This window comes from Physeter macrocephalus, chromosome 9, assembly GCF_002837175.3.
Source record: "Physeter macrocephalus isolate SW-GA chromosome 9, ASM283717v5, whole genome shotgun sequence".
Lineage (NCBI taxonomy): Eukaryota > Metazoa > Chordata > Mammalia > Artiodactyla > Physeteridae > Physeter > Physeter macrocephalus.
This window is the reverse complement of record NC_041222.1, coordinates 9438914-9460397: the sequence shown is the minus strand read 5'-3', so window position 1 is coordinate 9460397 and position 21484 is coordinate 9438914. Positions and strand designations below refer to the sequence as shown.

The window sequence follows — 21484 nt, the reverse complement described above, 5'->3', positions numbered from 1 at the left end:
GGAAACTGAGGCAGAGAGAAGTTAAGGAACTTCCCTAAGTCTACACAGTGGGAAAGTTGCAGAGATGGGATTTGAACCTGGGCAGCTGGCTTAAGTCCATACTCTTAACCATTACACCAATATCATTTAAAAACTCATCTTTCACTTCCTAGCTGAGCCTCAGTTTCCAAATCTGTAAAAGGGACATAATTTCTACACTAACTACGTTGTTAAAAGCATTTTTAAATGTGCGTAAAACACTTGGCACATACTAGGTATTTGATACTATATTATATGCCTTCGGCTCTTTGTGGACCTGTGTAGCTAAAGAGGGGTCGAGAGAGCACAGTATGCTTTTTTACAGACAGATGCATAGGCACAGAGAGGCAAAATGCTTTGCTGAGGGATGCTCAGCCCCCGGTGAGAATTTTCACCCTGGCATGCAGCACTGTGCATTTGGAGCCAAGTACACACGGTGGGTCCCCTGCCCGTGGTCTCTGGTCTCCCCAGATTGGATCCTCAATGTCGGGTCATCTCTGATCAGACTAGACTCAACATCATGGATCTACTCTGAGGGTCTGCACCAGGTGGTAGGCAGCCCTGAGTGCACCAAAATCTGTTCCCAAAGGAGGATTCGAAAATCTGGAGAGGCTCCAGAAGGTCTGCCGTGCAGAGGGCACAGTAGGGGCAAAGGTGTGGTCGTGGGAAGCAAGGGAAGTGTGCAGGAGAGACAGGTGACCACAGACTAGCAGGAAGGACGTGTGTGTAGCAAACGATGGGGCTGGACATGTCATCTGGGTTCCACTGTAGAAGCCCGCCCTGGACTGCCAGCCCTCAAGTAAGCCTTGTTCGAAAGTCCAGTCCAGAAGGATTCCGTCCTCTGTAACGCCGATTTAGTCAGCAGCAGAAAGTGCCCGATTAACTGGGCAGGAGGGAGAGCGTCAAGAGGTAGCAAGACCAATACCTTTATGCTCCCAACTTCTATAGTGGAGCCTCCCCAGTCTGAAATTCCCTGAGCAGATTCCAGTCAGTTCTAATACATTCTCTGTTGCAGACCGAGCTCTCCAGCCAGCTCTGGCCCGCATAGTGCTGAGGTCTGCAGCCCTTCAGGGGCTGGAGGCCAAATGCATCATAGGCCCAGGCCAAGGCTCCAGGAAATTGGGGTCAATTTCCTACTCCCATGAGGGCCCAGCAGAATCACGGGGCCTGGGGCTCAGGGAGGGAGAGTCGGGGTTCTCTGAAGCCACATGAAGCTGCCTACACTCTCCCTGAGCTCACATGGAACCTCTGGGTGGACTCAGCAATCATCCCACAGCTGTGTGCTCGGGATGGGCCACCCTTCTCCATGGCCACAGAGGCTTCCACCGCAACTGGACCCTCCTTATGCTGGTCCACGTGAGGCCCAGAGAGGGGCCCCCCTTTCTCTCTAAATCCCCTCTCCTTGCAGCTGTTTTCTCAGACAGGGGAGCTTCAGCCTGCATCCTCCCTTTCCAAGAGTTTATTTTCTCATGTGTGCACTCATTCGTTTATTCCCGTATTCATTCATTTCTTCATTTACTCATTTCTTGATTCACGCATTCATTTCTCTTCTTGCGTTTCAAACAAATTCCTTCCACAACTGTCACCTGTTGACTCCATGTTTTGTTAAACAGTTCTTGAGTGAACAAAAATACTGAGTGACGAATGAATGGACCAAAGGCCAGGAGCTATTAAGCGCTGTGAAAGGCCCTGGGGATGCAGGAATGGCTAAGCAGCTCATCGTCTAGAAGGGAGCAGATGATAAAGAGGCAGTGGGTGTCAGAGACCTTCAGGTAGTGTTCTCCTCAGGACCGGGGTGGCATTACGACAGGATGGCTTGTGCCAGAAAAGGTCTGTGACGGTGTTTGGGCAAGAGGGCAGGGGAGAGGGACAGAGCAGACACAAGAAGCATGGCCGTGTGACCCCTCACGTGGTGCATTCGAGAATGCAGGCAATTGATGGAGTTCAAGGTTAGCGGTAGTGCCGTGGGGAGCAAGGAGCTGGAGAGTCAGGCCGAGTCAGGCTCTGAGGGCTCTGGAGGCCAGACGCAGGGGCTCGAGTGGCAGCTGAAGGGCACGGGGGCCATTCCGCAGACATTTTCATTTGTGGAGCATGGTCAGCTGCTCTGGCCTCATGTATGAGTTTCTCTTCTCGTCCTAAACGTGAAAGAGGGAGACGCGCTACAGCTTGTTCTCACACAGGGGGCCCCACTGTGCAGAGACCACCCGTGGTTCTCCAGTTCCAAGGGGTAGAGTCCAGACTCCGTAAGTGGCTGTTTAAGGCTCCACACCTTACCTGCCGTACCAGCTCTTCCTCCCGGACTCCCTCCCTCTCGAACTTGCACGTGCCCTTTGGCCCTTCCACAGATGTCCTTCCCTCCCTGTTCTGCCTGATCCCACACAGAATCTTGAAAACTCTTTTCCGTATGTCACCTCCTCTCAGAGGCCTTCCCAGCTCGCCCCTCACATCCGGTTATTCTCGCCGGGTGCGCACAGCACAGCCACTGAGCACGGTCACGCTGGCGTGGCTGGCGGCTCACGGGACCGTCTTCTCTCCCAGCTTCCTGGGGCACACGCTGGCTCACTTCATCTCACGACCCCACGGTCCTGAACCCAGAGTGGACACTAAGAAACGGTCTCTGGACTTAGGGACGGTTCTGAAATTTCGACAAAGCTGGACACCTCCCGTTAGAATCTTAGATGTGCAAAGCGGTTTGGAGGAAGGACCCCGTCTGCAGGCTGCATTTGCCCGTGACTTGGCCGAAGATTGAGAAATGGGAACTGTTGCCTGTTTTAAAGAATCAGGGGGGAGGGCACAGATGGAAGTATCCCCCCACCACCCTCTTGGTGCCATTATTGCTGGAATGGAATGGACCAGAGGAAGGAAGGGAAGGGGAAGGAGAGGAGGGGAGCCCTGGAAGAGAAAGCTCCTCGGCGGAGCCAAGGTTGCCTACTTAGCACGTGGCAGAGCCCTGGCCTGGGACGCTTTCTCATCGATTGAGAGGGAACGAGCCTTGGTGTGTGCCCGTCTCCTTCCAAAGAGCTCCAGGACCCATGTTTACTCACGGTACACGTTGGGGGTGCACGTGGGCCCCACCTTCTCAGTTAAAAAACAAACAAACAAGCAGAGCAAATTTCTCCGATTGAAACCTCTGAAAGAGCACGACGAAGATTTAGGAAACCTGGGAGTTAAACTCTCCGGGATGCTTTGAGCAAGTCTGTTCCCACGCTGAGTCCTCAGTTTCCCAGTCTGTAAAATGGATATATTACAGTTCCTCTGTCTGAGGGTGGCTGGGTTTCCACCACTGTTAAGAACTTGTTTTTTTAACATTTTCAGAGCTCTGGGGAGATGCAACACTCAGAGGCTTCTTCTGTGGAGGGTGGGGTCTCTCTTGGTCCTGACTGTGCTTCTGTGGCGTTCAGGGGCACGGGAGCAACGTCATCCACTGCCGGAAAGATGGCACCTGGAGCGGCTCCTTCCGCGTCTGCCAGGAGATGCAAGGCCAGTGCTCAGCCCCGGACCAGCTCAACAGCAACCTGAAGCTGCAGTGCCCTGAAGGCTATGCCATCGGTACGACGGGCGTGTCGGGGTGAGCGGTGGGAGGGCACATCCTTCCAGGAGCTCGGGGCTCACGCCCTGCCGAGGAGCTGGGCAGCTGTACCGTGTGAGACCTTGCATGAGGCACTGGGGAAATGAGGAGGACTGAGACCAGACCCTGTCCTCCCAGAGAGAGAGTTCGGGGCGTGGATGTTGGCAAAGCAGTGTTGGGTGAGCGTGCACAGTTACACTGGAGTACACAGCAGCTGACCGGTGCCTCCGGGGACACAGAAGGCTCCCAGAGGAAGGGATGCTTATACGGGGATTTTGCAAGAGCTCTGGGGGCAAGAAATGGCATTCCAGGCAGGAGGGGTCATGTGGCAAAGGGAGGGAGGTATGAAAACACGCATCCTGTCTAGGGAAGCAGTGGTGGTCCGGCGTGGCAGCCTTTGGTATTAATCTTAAAGTTTACGTGATGCTGATCATTCGTAGTACCGACTGTGGGTCAGTGCTGCACCAAGCACTTTAGAGGCGTTATCTCGTATCCTCTCAATAACCTTTAACAGATGAGGAAATTGGGACTCAAAGGGATCTTTGCACCCTCTCCTTCTCCAAAGCCTGAGTTCTTTCCATGGCATTCCAGTTGCCTCCTAAATAAGGATGAATAGTGTTTTCAGAATACTATTTGCGTGGGTGATAGGCCAGCTTGCCAAGTGAGGGGAGACAACCTGGGGTTTGATGCCAGGAGTTTGCCTGGTTGAAACCAGGTGTCTGGACAGACGCATTAATCACAGGCCCGCGGCTTTCTGGGCAGCTGGGTGTGCATTGAGTCTAACCTCAGCTGGGGGCAGTGATACTGACCTCTTGAGCTGATTGCCTAACTGACCATGATGAAAAGCCCATGGCCAGTCCTGGGACAGTGACCAGGGAGGTCTGGAGCAGAAGGTTATCTGTGCAGACGCTCACTCCCAGCTACGCAGAGTCAATGTGTTCCTCACCTGGCAAAACGAGTGATCGTTTCATGTCCAGAAGGGAGGCCCATGGCTGGAGAGCAGAGGCCTGAGGGGGCCTGACCACTTCCTTTTAAAGATGGAAACACGTAGCCTCCAAGTGCAGAGGCTCTTCACCTGAACTTAGAGTAGGGACCAACCCTCCTGTGTTAGTCCAGGACGGGTCAGAAAACACCCACGGACATGGTTGCTGTCCCTGCTGATTCCAGAGGTACTCTAAGATCTTGCCGAGGCACCGATCCAAAGGACCCTGGCCAGGAGGGTTGCAGAGAGGTGGGATTTATAGGGCCTGCCAGTATAAGCTTTCTAGAAAGTTGGGGCAACAGGTGTAGCAGTGGCAAGTAGCTTTGGCTGTTCCATCCCAAGGCCAGGGCTTTCTCCTCTCCGTTATCCCTGAGGGGTGTTCATGGCTCTGGACGCTTCTGGCTGCGATGGGGTCCCTGTCCCCAGCTCAGTCAGGGCATGCACGTGAATACTCAGTCACCCTCACGACTGGCCTTGAGCAACGCTGGGAGAAAAAATTCTGATGAAAAACAGACCTCCTGCATCCACTGACACATTCAGGCACATATATTCATATATGCACAAATAAGCAAGCACAAATGCTTAACAGCCAGGTGCAAACACACCCATCGTGTGGTGAGCCCATGCCTAGCCGTACACTGCACGAGACACCACACAAATTCGTCACCCATAAGCCTACGTGTAGCTGGCACACACACGCACACACCTCGTGGCCCCTTTGTACCTGTATTGTGGGTACCTGTCACGGGCACATGAAAATGAGCCAGAATGCCTGGCTCTCTGGTCAAGAGGTAGGGGGAGGGGGTGACGGTGGCATTTGCTTTACCCACTGAGCGCTCTCATGGTCAGAGCAGAAAGGGAAAGCAATCTGTCTGGCGTCGGAACCTGAATCTCCTTCCCTCCCTCATGCTCCCACGTTCATGCAGATGCCGGTTTTATGAATACGGTGACCCGGGATGGGTGGTGGGCAGGTGAGGGCACGCGGGGAGAGCTGAGAGAGGAAAAGCGGTCTGGGGCACTGAGGGGGGAGGCTGCTCTCCCTCCTCCCGCAGGCTGAGCCCCCCCTGGGGAGAGCCCACCTCACCAAGGACAGGGACTCGACCAAGGGCCTCGTAAGCGGGGCAGGGGTGACGTATGTGTCCAGCTTGGCGGCTGGGGGCCGCGTTCTGGAGCCACCCAGAGCAGCTCTTCCAGGTCCCTCCCCGAGCAGCCTGGGGGGGCTTCTGTGGCAGTAAGCAGTCCTCAGAAAGTTGGTACTGCCACCAAGGCCGCTGCCACCGGCCCGCCCTGCTCCTCCCGGGAAGGGGAGGCGGGGCCGGTGAGATCACCACTCTGTAGTGATGCCGATTAGGGCTCATATATCACAACACAGCAGCCTGGTCCTGAGGCCCAGAGCTGCGGCATGGGGGGCGGGGGGAAGTGCCGAGGGAGAGGTGTGGGGAAAGAGAAATTAAGGTGCGACTGCTGCGTAAGGAGGCGGTGGCCTCCTGTGTCGACCAGATCTTTTTTCTCCCCCTTTTGGGATAAATAACCGTTGTCTGCTTCTCAGAGGCTGCATCTTCTTTTCTCAAAAGGATTTTATCGTCGCAGCCTTGTTTCATCCCTGCTCCCTAAACTCTTCAGAACTGATCTCGTGACAGACACACCCCACTGAGTCTCCCTGACTGCTTAGGGTTCCCTCTTATTCTCATCACTCATCTTTTTTGTCTTTTTGTGTGTCCCCCGTTTCTTTCCTTTCTTCTGACCCTTCACCCCTCTCTGTCCCCTTCCACTGCTGCCTTCTTTTCTCTTCCCTCTGTGTCTCCGCCACCGTAGCCATCGCTGGGCTTGGAATTCAGAGAGGCGTGGGCTTTCATTCGTGGCCCCCTGCTCGCCAGCTCTGTGACCTGAGCTCCGCACGCTGTCACCTCTGAGACGGATGTGGTGACACTGGGTGTGTGCAGGGGAACGAGTGACGGGTGAAAACCACCTGGCAAGACCGGGATACCCCCATCCCCACCTTCTGGGCTCAGTGGCCCCACGTTTAAATGAAAGAGGTTCCAAAGATTGTCCTGGACCCGCCACCCCACCCTTGCTACCTCTTGAGATTCTGTGAGTCTCTTAGATTGAAGAGGATGACCAGGTGGCAACAGGAAGGGCGATGGATACACTATATATACATATACAAGTATCTATGTATGTGTAGCTGCATGTATGCATAAACATATATACATACTGTGTGTGTACACACACACACACACGTTTGGAAGGGAGCCTTTAGAATGGCTCACAGCCTAGGATATTTTTCAAGAGAGTTGACTCTTGTAAACCATTTAGTGTTCGAGGGTGGTCTTGGCACTAAGGCAGGGGAATGACCTCCTTAGGGCCCTGGTCAGATTCTGACACAGCAGTTCTTCGTCCATTTGGATGAGCACCTGTTTTGGAGTCCTGGGGACATCCCATGGGATGAGCTTGAGTTTTAGGAGACTTCAGAACCAGTGAGGTCAGGACAGAGAAAGTATGAGTCAAATTACAGTCATCTTGCTAACCCACGGCTTGAAAGTCAACTGGAGAAGCCCCTGGACCAAGGGCTTCTGTGTACTCACCCTGTCCCTGTTGGTCGTGGCGCCTTCACGGACTCACTGCCTGATTCATGTTTTCATCCCTTTCTCCGCTTTCTCAGTCATTTATCCATTCACTCATCCATCTAGGAACCCACTTCCTCCACCATGAGACACCTCATCCATCATTCACTCACTGAGCCAGTCATCCATTCATTCATTCACTCTCGTTTCCTCAACCACCTGTGCACCCGTTCACTCTTGTCCCTTTCACTCACTTCCCAGATACTTACTGAGCGCCTGCCCTCCGCCGTGCACAGCGCCAGGCTCCGGGCACAGAAGGGGGAGCACACACAGTGCTGGCCTCATGGAGTTACAGTCGAGCAGGGAAGAGAGCTATTGGTACAACAGTCACCAAGCCAATGTGACAGATCTGCGATGGGTGCCAGTGAGGGGGTTTGGCCTGTCAGGAATGGAGGTTTTCTCCGAGCAAGCGGCACGTGGATTGAGGTCTGAGGGTCACTGACTAGTCCTACGCTAGCTGAAGAGGAGCGGGGGTGGTCTTGAGGGCACAGAGGAGGGCGTGAACGCAAGCGGTGTGGGAGGAGAAGGGTGGGGCTGAGGCGTTGTTGCTGCATTCACAGGCTCGCCCGTTCATTTGGTTGACGCCTGCGGAGCAGACCCTGTGTGTCAGGCACTGGGTGAGGCTCAGAGAGGAACTGACCCCATCCCTGCCCTCCCAGGGCATCCCTGTAACTGGGGAAAGGAGGGACGGGGGTGGGTAAGACCAACACGGGAGTGAGATTCCTCAGTGCCAAGCGCTGCTCTCACTCGGCTGCAGAAATCAGGGCAGGCTTCTTGGAGGAGTTGAACTGGACTTGAAGAACTGGTAGGATTTGACCGTGCAGAGGCAGAGCGGGGGGACGGGCCAGGAGACAGGATGGACAGAAGTACAGAGGCGAGGAAGCGCGGGACTCCGATGGGAAGCCAGGCGCAGTCCGGTTAGCGGGAGGGTGTGAAGAGGGTTAGTGGGAGATAAGGTTGACCAGACCATGGGAGGCCATGGATGCTGAGCAGAGGGGTTTGGACTTCGTCCTGGATGTGGGGAACCTTCGAAAGGCTTCTGAGCAGAGGAGGAGCAAGACCAAACTGGGCTGAGGGCTGCTGAGCGCGGTGGTGCGTGCCAGCTGGACTGGAGACGGGAGAACGGTCAGGGGGACCAGAGGTGGCGCTGCTGGGGCGCTCACTCCCGCCCACTGCCCTTGAGGGTGGGCGTCCCCACTCACTGGGGACCAGGGAGCGGCAGGGTCCGCTCTGGGGGCGGGGCAGCCCCTGGCATCAGGAGACGGCGGCCGAGCCACCACCTCACTCTCGGCTTGCCCTCAGGGTCGGAGTGTGCCACCTCGTGCCTGGACCACAACAGCGAGTCCATCATCCTGCCAGTGAACGTGACCGTCCGTGACATCCCCCACTGGCTGAACCCCACGCGGGTGGAGGTGAGTGACCGGGGCCACCCAGCTGCGGCTCAGGGAGGGCAGTGACCTCGTTGACCACTTACACGCTCTGGTCCTGCATTAGTCCCTCTACCTACGTGAAAGCATCTAACGGTCACACCTGCTCTGCGGAGTGAAGACTTGTTCACCGTCATTTTTCCAGCCCTTAAGTGTTTAATACTTTCCCTTTGACAGGCCCTGTGCTACGGATCTTTTATTTACTGTCCCACTGAATCCTGATGACAGCCTAGGAGTAAGAGGACTGATGCGCCTAGTTTACAGATGAGGAGACTGAGGCCCCAAGAACACCTAGGTAGAAAGAGCAGAGTCAGGTCACAAACCTGTGTCTGCCTGACCGGAAAGTCCTCACTTGTCAGGATGGTGCTCTTGGCTTCTCTGATATAAGCTCTCGGGTATTCCGCAGCCTAGGCTTCCGGTATCTTTCTCGTGCCTTGCTTATTTGGTGGGAAGCGATTAATATGTGATACGGGGAACTAGTAACACCAATTGTGTATGCAGCACCTACTGTGTTTGTGCACCCAGAGCTTAGCATACGAGGTCTGAACGAGGTTCAGACCTCCACTGGTCTCTCAGTGGAGCGAGGGCCACTGTCTGCACTCTCGCCCTGTGGACACTGAGACCTCAGGAGCGGGCGCTGGCCCAGGGGGAGGGCTCGACCCCAAGCCTGCATCCAAGGGCTGTGCTCTTGCCACTGTGCCAGGCCGCGGTGGTCCCGGCTGGAAGGCCGTGTTCACATTGGGGCTGGCCGCTCCCACGTTCCTGGGTGTCACCCGATCAGTGGGGACCCCACTCGTGTCCTCCGGGGCAGCACGATCGCAGGCCTCATGTGCCAGCTCTGGGCACTGGCCCCTCACGCTGGAGGAAGTGAGAGAGGCAGGGCTGCAGGGCGGGCTCAGCCTTTCTGCCAGGGCGCTGGAGGCCTTGCCGTCTGCCCGCCCGCTGCGGATCCCCCCGATACTGATACCGGGTGCACTGTTTCCCCGATGAGCCGAGAGCACGGCTGTGAGGGCTGACACAGCACTCTGCACCTGTGGACCTGGCGCTGGACCTGGCCGGCACCCCCCTGCTCCCCCGTGCGCCCCAGGGCTCTCCTCCCCTCCCCCTACGGCTCTCTGCCCACCTCCAACTTCATTCCTTCTCCTGCCTCTTTCTTCACGCTCTCTCTCTTCCTTCTCCCGACACCTCTGTGACCTTGCTCTGCCTCCCTCCTGCCCACGTTCTTTCCCCCCATCCCCACTGTTTCTCTCTGTGTCTCTCTTTGCCTGACTCTCCCAGGCCTCCACGAGCGCACCCTGCTTCCCTAACCTCACGCTCCTCATCTGTTTCCTGCACTCGGCCTGCCTCTCCCCACTCCTCACCCAGAGTCCCCAGATAGATTCTCCCCAAGCACCCCATGTACTCTGATGGGCTGTACACGCCCAGGCGCGTGCACAGAGGCTGTGTGTCAGAGTCTCAAGGAAGTTGGAGATCATCAGATACACGCCCCTCATTGTACAGATGGAGAAACTGAGGATCAGAGAGGGAGGGGACTGGGCCACGTCACCCCGGGAAGCTGAGCCGGGATCTTGACCGGGAGCTCCTCGCACGCCATCCCGCCCTCCCTCTGCTCCACCCTGACTTCCACCCAGCCAAGGCGGGACCTACGCTCTACACAGAGCCCAGGAGACCTCTCTCACATCCCATGTGCCTGGGACCCACGCCGGGTTCCCCGACCCGTCTCCCCTCAGGCGTTTCCTCGGTGCCCCCCCCCGCCCCGGGTGAATTCCCACCCTTCCCTCTGTGAGCCCCGGGCACTAAAGAGTTCAGTTATAATTCACTGTGAAATAAATCCAGGGATTTGAAAGTCTGCAAAGCGCACCCCCCTCGTCAGTCGCCCACCCGCTGCCTGCCTGCTCCAGCCCCCCACCCAGTTCCCTGGTCCGCCGGCCTTTATTGATGCCGGCCTACCCAGAGAGCCATAACGAGGTTCAGACCTCCACTGGTCTCCGGAGGCCTCATTATCCAGGAGGAAAAAATGTGCTAGAAAAAGGGAGGAGGGCGAAGGGCAGAGATTGATGATTTCCAGGAATCAGGCAGAAAAGCTGGCCTCTGCTGCACCCTTGCCCCTTCTGTGGTGAGAGCTACAGAGACAGAGCTGCTGGTGCAGGCGCTGCCAGGCCAAAGCAGGCCCTGGATCGCTCCTCTGCTTTCTGAGGGGTCACCTCTGAGTGCCAGCACAAGGTAGATGGTCGGGGCCAAGGTTCTGCTCCAGCTACTGTCACATGTGTCCCCAGCATAAGAGAGTGAGAGATGACAGCTGACATCTAATGGCTGCCTGCTGTGAATCGGGCATTGGATCAGACACCTTCCAGCCTTGATGTGCGCGTGCGTGCACGCACACACACACGCGCACACACACACACGCGCGCGCGCACACGCGCACACACGCACGCACACACACGCACACGCGCACACACGCACACACACACACACCTCTATGAGGTGGGAATTAGACTCCATTTTTCCAGTAGAGGAAATGGAATCTCAGAGATAGAAGCCACTTGCCTACGAGGAATTGAACGCGCACACACACACACGCGCGCGCGCACACGCGCACGCACGCACACGCACGCACACACACGCACACGCGCACACACGCACACACACACACACCTCTATGAGGTGGGAATTAGACTCCATTTTTCCAGTAGAGGAAATGGAATCTCAGAGATAGAAGCCACTTGCCTACGAGGAATTGAAGAGGGCCCCAGGTCAGTCTGATGCTGCCGTTTACTCCTCCAGCTACCCTTGCAGCCTCTACAATAATAATAATAAAGGCAAAATGTTTACGATCGCTTACCAGCCGGTAAATAATTCACAACTGGCTCTCCACAAAAATACATCCTCTGATTTGTAGCACTTGCCAATTCCTGAGGCGTAAATATTCTCACCATAGCAGATTTCTGGTTTTCCAAGTGGGTGTCACTCAACACAAGTAGCAAGAGATCAGCACTGTTGCCTCTCGTAAGCCCACGCAAGCCTGCTGCGGCCCACCACTGGCACTCACCGCGTGACGGGGTCTGTTTTAAGCACTTTACGTGTATTGGCACGTATGACGAGAACGAGGACCACCTAGGTGAGTGGAATATCAACACTGAGACACGTGCAGGATAGGCGACCTTCGTGAAGGTGGGCCCGTGCTCACCTTATTTACCCTGGTGCGCCCCTCACGTGCCCAGCACACAGTAGGTGCTCCCTAAATGTTTATGGTGTCTGAGTCAGGTGACCAAGGTTCAACACCTGCCTGCTGTATGTGCCAGAGTTGCCCCATCTGTGAAACAAGAGCTAGACTGAAATCAAGAGTCACAAACTCACACACCAATGGGAACCAGACAGGTGGGATAAATGGGTGAAGCAGGCCAAGCATGTGATTTTGTATTTTAAATACTGAGGCGTAGTATTGGGCTGGCCAAAAGCCTTGTTCGGGTTTTTCTGTAAGACGTTACGGAAAAACCCGAACGAAATTTTTGGCCAACCCATAGCAGTAGCAGTAGTATTTACTATAAATACATCAGACAGACACAGAGGGACCTAAAGAAAATAAAACAACTGCCCATGTGCATACTACCCAACTTAAGAAATGAGATATTACAAATGCAGTTAAAGTTTCCCCTGTTGAGATTGAGCTCACATGCTAATCTTAAGGCTTGATCAATTTTTATGTTTGTGTCCACTCGTGAAACCCAGATCGGGGTGGGAACCTTTCCATCTCCCCAGAGAGGCCTTCCCTTCTCCATGGCAGGCAGTACCCACACCACAAAGATATTGGTTTTGCTTATTTTTGAACTTCATGTTACTGGAATCTTAGAGTATATACCTGATGAAATTCTTTTTAGGCATATGTTTTACCTTCATAAAAAAAAAACACTCTGTCCATGCATTTCCTTTAAGTTCTCCTCCCTTTAAAGCCCCCTCCCACATATATGCAGTTTTGAAAGCAGTAGAGTTACAGACAAACCTTCCTCTAATCTAATAAGCAAGACAGTGCAAACTCTCAATGATAGATGGAAACACCCCTCAGGCTCAATGCTGGAGAGACTGCAGGGAATGGTGGAGACTGTGGTCAACTGTGGAGAACACAAGCTGGCTGCCAAAGGGGGAGCCTCTAGCCGAGTGTGACAGTGTGGAAATGTGGGTTCAGTGTGGCCAGATTTTCCTTTTTTTCTTGAGTACAAGAAATCTGAAGTTTTAAAAGTATGTAGTCTCTCATGTTTTATATATTGGCAACTAATTTTGACTTTTGTTAAGCACTCTGTGTGCCAAACGAAACATTTCTGTGGGTTGTATAGCCCGGAAGCTGTTGGCTTACATCCTCTGGATGAGACAGACTCTTCCAGACTGGACATCCAGAATTTAGGGGGGCCAGCTGCTCTTCCATCAGCTCCCAAGGAGCACCTCCAGTCTGCCCTGCACCTCCCCTGCGCAGGGTGCCAAGAAAGCTTCCCAGTAGGAAGTGCCGCTCACAACCTCAGAGGCTTATCGTGCCTCTGGGTAGCTGGGATCCTGGCTTTTTTTTTTTTTTTTTTTGCAGTACACGGGCATCTCACTGCTATGGCTTCTCCCGTTGCGGAGCACAGGCTCCAGAACGCGCAGGCTCAGCAGCCATGGCTCACGGGCCCAGCCGCTCCGCGGCATGTGGGATCTTCCCGGACCGGGGCACGAACCTGTGTCCCCCTGCATCGGCAGGTGGACTCTCAACCACTGCACCACCAGGGAAGCCCGAGATCCTGGCCTTTTAAAGAGCTTCTGAAAAAAGGGATGGAACGAGGAAAGAAAAGAAGAGAAGAAGAAAGGGAAGGAGGGAGGAGGAGGAAGAGAGGGAATTAAGGAAAGGAAAGGGAAAGTACCATTTATTGACTCTCTGTGACAGGTAGGCACTGTTTGTGAGGCAGTTCCATATATACCCTTCATTGTGTCTTCACACTCCAAGGAGATAAGTATTATCACCATTTTACAGATGAAGAAGCTGAGGTTCTGAGAGGTTGTCACTGCCCAATTCACATAACTCATGTGATTGAATCAGGATTAGAACCCAGGGCTAATTCTCATGCATTCTGTTCTGCAAGGAAACTGCCTTACACGTTATAAATAATAAACATATGCAATACATCAGACAAAGGATGTGAAATTCATTCCTTGAAGAGAAGGCATCAGTATGGAAAACCCTGCCGAGAGTCTAAAGGTCAGAGGTGGAATGGCTCTGATTGAATACGAAGTCCAGTGTGTCCACTGTGCAGCAGGAGCTGTCCTGTGCCCTGGAGGGGAAGCCCGTAGATGGAGGGGTGTGTGCAGAGACCAGCGACTCCTCGTTCACTCCTGGACACACTCAGACATTCACTCATTTGGTCATTTGTTCATTAACTCATTCAATGAATATCAATTTTGCACCTCCAAATGGTAGGTATTCTTCAAACAAGGGATACAGAGTGGAAAATGCCTAGGTTTTTAAAAAGCTTACCCAGAAGAAAGCCAGAAACTCCATAACAGATAACAAAAGCAAAAATAAATTACATAATTCACTCATAGAAGGTCCTATAAATCAAGGAAAAATAAAGGGGGAAAGAGGACTCGTCCCAGAAGACATCAGAAGGGGAGTCAGGTCTGGGCCTTAGGATGAGGGGGTTCTTTTAAAATACTTTCTCGGGCTTCCCTGGTGGCGCAGTGGTTGAGAACTGCCTGCTAATGCAGGGGACACGGGTTCAAGCCCTGGTCTGGGAGGATCCCACATGCCGCGGAGCAACTGGGCCCGTGAGCCGCAACTACTGAGCCTGCGCGTCTGGAGCCTGTGCTCCGCAACAAGAGAGGCCGCGATAGTGAGAGGCCCGCGTGCCGCGATGAAGAGTGGCCCCCGCTTGCCGCAACTGGAGAAAGCCCTTGCACAGAAACGAAGACCCAACAAAGCAAAAATAAATTAATTAATAAAACTCCTACCCCCAACATCTTCTTTAAAAAAAAAAAAAAAAAAAAAAAAGATACTTTCTCATGTCTTTGGCTCGGCCTGGCGCCAGACTTCTCTGGGCTTCAGCTTTTAAACACTCTGCCTCTACTACATTTGTCTCAAAGCCTCTCTACCTCTCTGAACCTTGGTCTTTCCATCGGTCAAAAGAGTAACCTTTTTTATGCTTACCAGTTCGGGGGCTGGAGGAATTTGAAGGAGAATATAGTTTTCAAACTATAGACCTGGAAATAAGACAGATGTGAGTTTAATTCCTGACTGTCATTACCTATGTGTATGATTTGGGGCAGGTTATTTAACTTCTCTGTGCCTCAGTTTCCTCTTGTGTAAACCAGAGTCAAAAACCATATGTAAATACTGTGTGGTAATCACTTATATGTGGAACCGAAAAATAATACAGATGAATCTATATATAAAACAGAAATGGACTCACAGACATAGAAAACAAACTTATGGTTACTAAAAGGGAGAGGGAGGGAGGGACACATAGGAGTATGGGATTAACAGCTACAAACCACTATACATAAAATAGATAAGCAACAAGGATTTACCATATAGCACAAGGAGTTATATTCAGTATAATAACGTATAATGGAATATAATCTGAAAAAATTAACTGAATCATTTTGTTGTACACCTGAAAACAATGTACCTATCTCATAGTTATGGTAAAAATGAAATGAGATAAAAGTGCCAAGCACAAGGCTTGGAGCATAATATACCCTTAATAGAGGGTTTTGTGTTGATGAGAAGGATAATGATGACAGGGTTGTTAGCGGTCCTGTGACAATAAGGATGCTGGTGGTGGTGATGATGATAGTGATGGTGATGGTGATAGTGTGACTGATGAGGATGCTGGGGGTGGTTGTGGTGGTGACGATGCTGGTCCTGGTGTGACTGATGAGGATGCTGGTGGTGGTGATGATGATAGTGATGGTGATGGTGATAGTGTTACTGATGAGGATGCTGGGGGTGGTCGTGGTGGTGACGATGCTGGTCCTGGTGTGACTGACGAGGATGCTGGTGGTGGTCGTGGTGGTGACGATGCTGGTCCTGGTGTGACTGATGACGATGCTGGTGGTGGTGCAGATGGTGTTGATGCTGATGGTCATTACAGCCAAGAAGAAAAGACGGTCTATTCTTCCTAGGCAGCAAGGCAGAAAAGAAAGCTGTCTTACAAAACGTGGTCTGAAGGGGCTCTGACTGGGCTAGAGGTCCCACTGGCATCAAGAGGAACAAGGCTGGCATTTGAGGGGCCCCACTGGGATCTCCCAACACGTGGTGTAAACAGCCAAGTCTTTCCTTCAGCTTCTGCTGCCTGTTCCCTTCCCCAGAGTCCTCCTTGCAGACAGAGGGGCCCTGTAGTGAGACAGGTGGGGCGTGCAGCCCTGAGGAATAGTGGAAAATCCAAAAGACTTGGAAAGATAAATAGGCTCATGCAGATAGTATAAAAGTCCTTTTTCTGAACTCACGTCAGGTAAACCTCAACTGACAGAAATTTGTGCAACCACACCAAGACACTCCTACGGATGGATTAAATTAGCTCTCAAATAAACAGGGGGGAGGGATGGGCATCGAGTCCCTTGTGGATCCTAATTCTGATGTTTCCTACTACTTGAACCATTACCTAAGTGCCCCTCCAACATCCCTGAATTTTGGCCAGGAACAGACGCTCAGACCCAGAGATGGAAGTCTGGTTAAAGCTTCTCAGAGGATGAAAGCAGGTGATGCCGTCTGCTTCTGGACCCCATGGCTGGGAAGCAGAGGGGCAAGAAAGTAGCTGAGCTGGAAGGAAGGGACACTAGAGTTCTCACATTCCTTCACTTGGTCAATATGTATTTGTTTGCTTTGCTCCGTCCTGAACCTGGGGGGAGACAGATGTCTAAAACCAGGGCCTGCCCTCTTACCTGTAGGAGTTAGTCCTGGGTTGACCGTTTCTACGTCATTTATCTCAGTGCTTCATCACAAGCCTATGACATTTTCAGTACCCATTTCACAGATGGGAAAACCTAACCTCAGAGTGGAAATTTCAAGTCAGAATTGCAACCATGTCTGTCATGCCTTATTGCTCAGTCCTTCCCATACATCACCTTCTTGTGTTTTAGGAGAAGGTAGACAGTGTCAACAGAGGCAGTAGGGGCTAAAGAGTAGATTTCACATTGTGAGACTGGTTGGCAGATCTTCAGGTTAAGTTGTTTGTCCAAGATGTTTAATTAATTCAATCTCCACTAAACTGGTCCTCTAAACTAGATGCTCTGCTAGGCATCGTAAATGCTCTTCTGATGCTCTAGAAGAGAGGAGGACAGGTAAAGAAAATAATTGTCCCTTGGTAAAATCATCTCTGTCTTGAAATGGATCCATTCATTTATAACATAAATATTTGCTGGTCATCCTCCTTGTACCAGGCACCATTCTAGGCATGGAAAACCCGAGGGTGAACCAGAGATGCTGTGGGGCAGAGAAGAAAGGTACCCAACCCAGCCAGATCTTGGAGTCACGGGATTCCAAGTTCACCAAGAAACCTAATTACAGTTTTGCTGCCATATAGGTCTGCCCTTGGGGAGAGAATGGGCTGGTCACATGGATTTTCCACATTCTAGCCCATGTGAATGTTCATTTCTTAATTAAAATTAATCAACTGGCATTCAGCCAGCAGAGAGAGCCCTGATCATAGAGACTTCCATGGCTGCTCCCTGACACAGTTACCTGCCATCGCAAATCTAAGCATTTGCCTCCAGGTTATTTTCATTTGCTTTTAGTTTTTTTTTTTTTTTAAAGAAATCATTGTAATATGACATGAAAAGTAAGGCATCTAGGGCAGGATAGAAAAGGGGGCTTCTAAGATTGTTATGTTAGCCCTAGTCCTGATGCTATTTTAATCTTCCTAGTTTTATTTATCTTTCTTTTTTCACCCACTTAAAAAGAAATTATTGGGCTTCCCTGGTGGCGCAGTGGTTGCGCGTCCGCCTGCCGATGCAGGGGAACCGGGTTCGCACCCCGGTCTGGGAGGATCCCACATGCCGCGGAGCGGCTGGGCCCGTGAGCCATGGCCGCTGAGCCTGCGCGTCCAGAGCCTGTGCTCCGCAACGGGAGAGGCCACAACAGAGGGAGGCCCGCGTACCACAAAAAACAAAAAGCAAAACAAAACAAAAAAAAAAAGAAATTATTGTGTTGGATTTTATGTTATGAGCTGCCCTAAATCCTTCCCAAAACAGTTGCTTAGTTTCAAATCTTGGTTCCTTTACTTAACAGCTATGGAGCTTGGGGAATTTATTCTCCTTATGATACAAGATTAATGCCCACCCCACTGCATGGTGATGAGCAATAAATAAGATAATGAATAAAGTAATTAGCACCATGAATGCACTCAATACATTTTAGTATAATAATAATAATTATTATTATTATTATTTTATTACGGGAGGCTATAAGTAAATACATATATGTATACCTTAAGCTCTTCCTGAGAGGGCTGGGGAAATCACCACAAAGGAAGGTAGTCTTTTCTTTTTTTAATTCTAAATTTATATATTACGTTATTTCTTTTAAAATTTTTATTGGGGTATAGTTGATTTACAATGTTGTGATAGTTTCAGGTGTACAGCAAAGTGAATCAGTTGTACATACACATGTATCCACTCTTCTTTAGATTCTTTTTCCATATAGACCATTACAGAGTATTGAGGGAAGGTAGTCTTGAACAGAAATGTAAAAGATAACTAAAGATTCTCCAAAGTCACAGAGATATGAGTGTGGGCAGCCTCAGGAATTGTGAGCCTAGCCCGCATGGCCTGGTGGCAGGTGGCTGCAGGAAGGGTTCTCTGCATCTCCAGGGTTCCGAACCAAAGGTTAGTTCATGCATCCTCCAGGCCACTGCTCTCAAACTGTAATGTGTCTCAGCATCATCTGGGAGGCTTGTTTTTACAATGCAGAGTCCCAGGCCCTGGCCTCAGAGATTCGGACTCTTTAGACCCAAGGCGGCGCTGAAGAATCTGCCTTTTCCGTGTGCTCCCATGTGATCGTGATTAGAGTGGTCCTCAGTGCCTACTTTGGGAAGCCCTGTTCCACACCATGCTTCCATCTTCCTGCTGTAGCCACACACACGCACGCGCACGCACACGCACACACGTGTGCACACACACGCACTCTACCCTTCCTCCTTCCTCCCACCTTATCCCCAGCTCTGTCCATGGGGCAGACGTCAGCCAGGAATTTTCTGAAGTGCCTTTCTGATCATGTCTCGGTGCCCCAATTCTCCTTCTCCTCAGCTCTTCTTCCTGCCAGGGAAGTACAGAATCGTGACACCTACAGTGAACACAAACATTGTTTTAGTCTTATGGATCCTGTTATTGCAGGTACCTGGGCAAATTCTCCGTGGAAATGCCAGGGTGAGGTCAGGACTTGGAAGATCCAAGAAGAGGGGTGGGTGGTTGAATGTGGTGCCAGCCCCAAACCCATCTGACCTCTTTCTCCCTCTCTCTGCAGAGAGTTGTCTGCACAGCTGGTCTGAAGTGGTATCCTCACCCTGCTCTGATTCACTGTGTCAAAGGCTGTGAGGTGAGTCCCTCAGAATGGTGCTACAACCATTACTGTTATTGTTATGTCAATCATGACTTCCATTTACTGTACCTACTAAGTGCTATAAATATCCCTTTAACAGACTTCTTGGACAGGAATCGGCAGTCCCACTTTATAGGTCATGGAACAGATGCACAGAGATATCCACAGACACGCTCAACATGCATTTAACGGCTAACAGAGTCGGGATTCCAAGCCAGGTGTTTCTGGCTCCGAAGCCTGTGTTCAACATCATATTGCATCTGTAAGGGAGGTTGGAAGGGACGAGGCCATATTCATGTAGCAGCTACAATATGCCCGGCATTTTACCAACATTGCCTTATTTAACTCTCACAGAACCACATGAGGTGGTTTCTGTTTTTTCATTTCTACTTTTCCTGCAACCATTAGTTGCAGATCATTTCCTTCTACCACACGTCTCTGTCATTCACACGTTCTTCAACTCCAGAGGTAATTTGGACACCTTAGACTCAACCACTGAGCTGCAGGTGGAAGATCCCCTCTGACCCTTCAGTTCTCTCACTTGGCAGTGGAGCCATTCCTTGGAACTTGGCATTTGGGAGCTCTGTCCCTGGGTGTCAGTGACAGGCTTGGGGAGGGGCAGGGCCAGGGCACTTGGCATGTCACCTGTGCTGCTGTCCATGGAACTCAGAGACATTCTGTGCACCCCTCTGCCCACTGTGAATCTTTTCGGCTGGCGTGGAAAGGAGGTCCCAAGTCACATGCAGGTGGATGTCCAAATCTCTGTGGTGCCCCCAGGCCCCCCTCAGGAAAATCCAGGTGAAAAGGACTAGATTGTGCTCTAGAAAAGTTTGTATTTGATGAAATTCTTAAACTGTCACAACCAGACTGTTCTAGATGATGGGGAAACTGACACCCAGCCAGCAGCCGGGTCTAACATTTGATAGAATGCCAGCTGACACGGCCCTTAATGCAATCTACCATCCTCATTTGTTGTGTAGACCGGAAAAAGAGAGCCAGAGGGGGGATGGACTGGCCCACAGTTGCGCAGCATACTGGACACAGAGCCAGAGCATGAACCCAAATCTCCTGACTTCCAGGCCCGTGATTTCTCTCCTCCACTAGGCCACCTTCTGCCCATGAACCGTCCCCTGACCTGTAAATGTCACAGGACAGTCCCTGGGTCACATTTCTTTCTGGGTATTGGTTAGGGAATCCCCAGGGGCATCTTCTCAGGGCACAGGACACTCTAGTCTTTAGAAACTCCCGTTCTCTCAAGATTCAGCAGGAGTGACAAAACCAAAACCAGGGACCTGAGGCAGTTGCTTCCTTACATCTCTCTGGATCAGTCCAGGATTTCAGAAAAAGGAAGCTTGGATTACCTGGGCACTCGTTCTGCTGAGTCGGCGGTCTGGGCAACCAGTGTGACGGCGGAATTCAATCCCTTCTTTGACTCAGCACTAAGGCCTAAGAGACCCACACCTGTCAGGCTCTGAGCTCCGCCAGTGATGCTTATCGCCTTTGCCCTTGCAGGTGCCCCCTTGTCTCCTTTCCTGCTTAACTTAGAGCTAATAGTTTCTCTCTTATCTGGGGCTGAAAAGTATGCTTAGAAGAGATACAACTGCTGGGTCCAGGGAGGAGCCATCAACCTGGAATGTCTGCAGTAGCCAAGATTGATAAAGGGTCTTGGGGCCCTTTAGGCCCCTGCTCTCTGCCCCAAGCTGTGTTCAGAGTAGTCATTTACTTACTTGTTCATCAAAGCTTCACTGGGTGCCTATTATGTGCCCAGCACTAGCCTAGGTACTGAGAGCACAATGGTTTTAGTCAAGTGAAAACAGTACTGTGTTCTCCCCGACTCATCTGGATATCTTCTCGCCCTTCATCCATCCATCCATCCATCCAAATGTTTACTAGATAAACATTTAAGGAAGATATATTTAATAAAGTTTTGCTCAAATTGCCAGCATTTTGCTAAGAAAGCTAAGATATAAAAATGGATGATGTACATTCCCTGTCCATAAGGAACTTAAGAGTGTAGTAAAAGAGATACGGTTAAAGAAGGATTCTAAACTGATACACCAAGAGGTATAACCAGAGCAGGTATAAGAAGCTGCAGAAGCACGTGGCATCTCGGGGGTTGCAGGGAAGACATTTTGGAGGGGTGATGTTTGAACTAGATCTTGAAGGATGAATTGTTTTCCAGAACACACTATTAGTAGAAGTAGCAGCATAAGAAATACCAGAGGGCTTCCCTGGTGGCGCAGTGGTTGAGAGTCCGCCTGCCGATGCAGGGGACACGGGTTCGTGCCCCGGTCCGGGAGGATCCCA

The 21484-nt window shown here is 51.5% G+C and overlaps 1 protein-coding gene across 1 annotated transcript in view; it reads left to right on the top strand.

The window, feature by feature from the left end:
* The window catches only part of PAPPA (pappalysin 1), a 267788-nt gene that overhangs the window by 203645 nt on the left and 42659 nt on the right, over positions 1-21484 (top strand). Inside the window, exons 18-20 of the mRNA XM_024126382.2 lie at positions 3420-3567; positions 8495-8604; positions 19103-19174. Of these exons, the coding sequence (XP_023982150.1) occupies positions 3420-3567; positions 8495-8604; positions 19103-19174 (330 nt within the window). The remainder of the gene's footprint in view (positions 1-3419; positions 3568-8494; positions 8605-19102; positions 19175-21484) is intronic.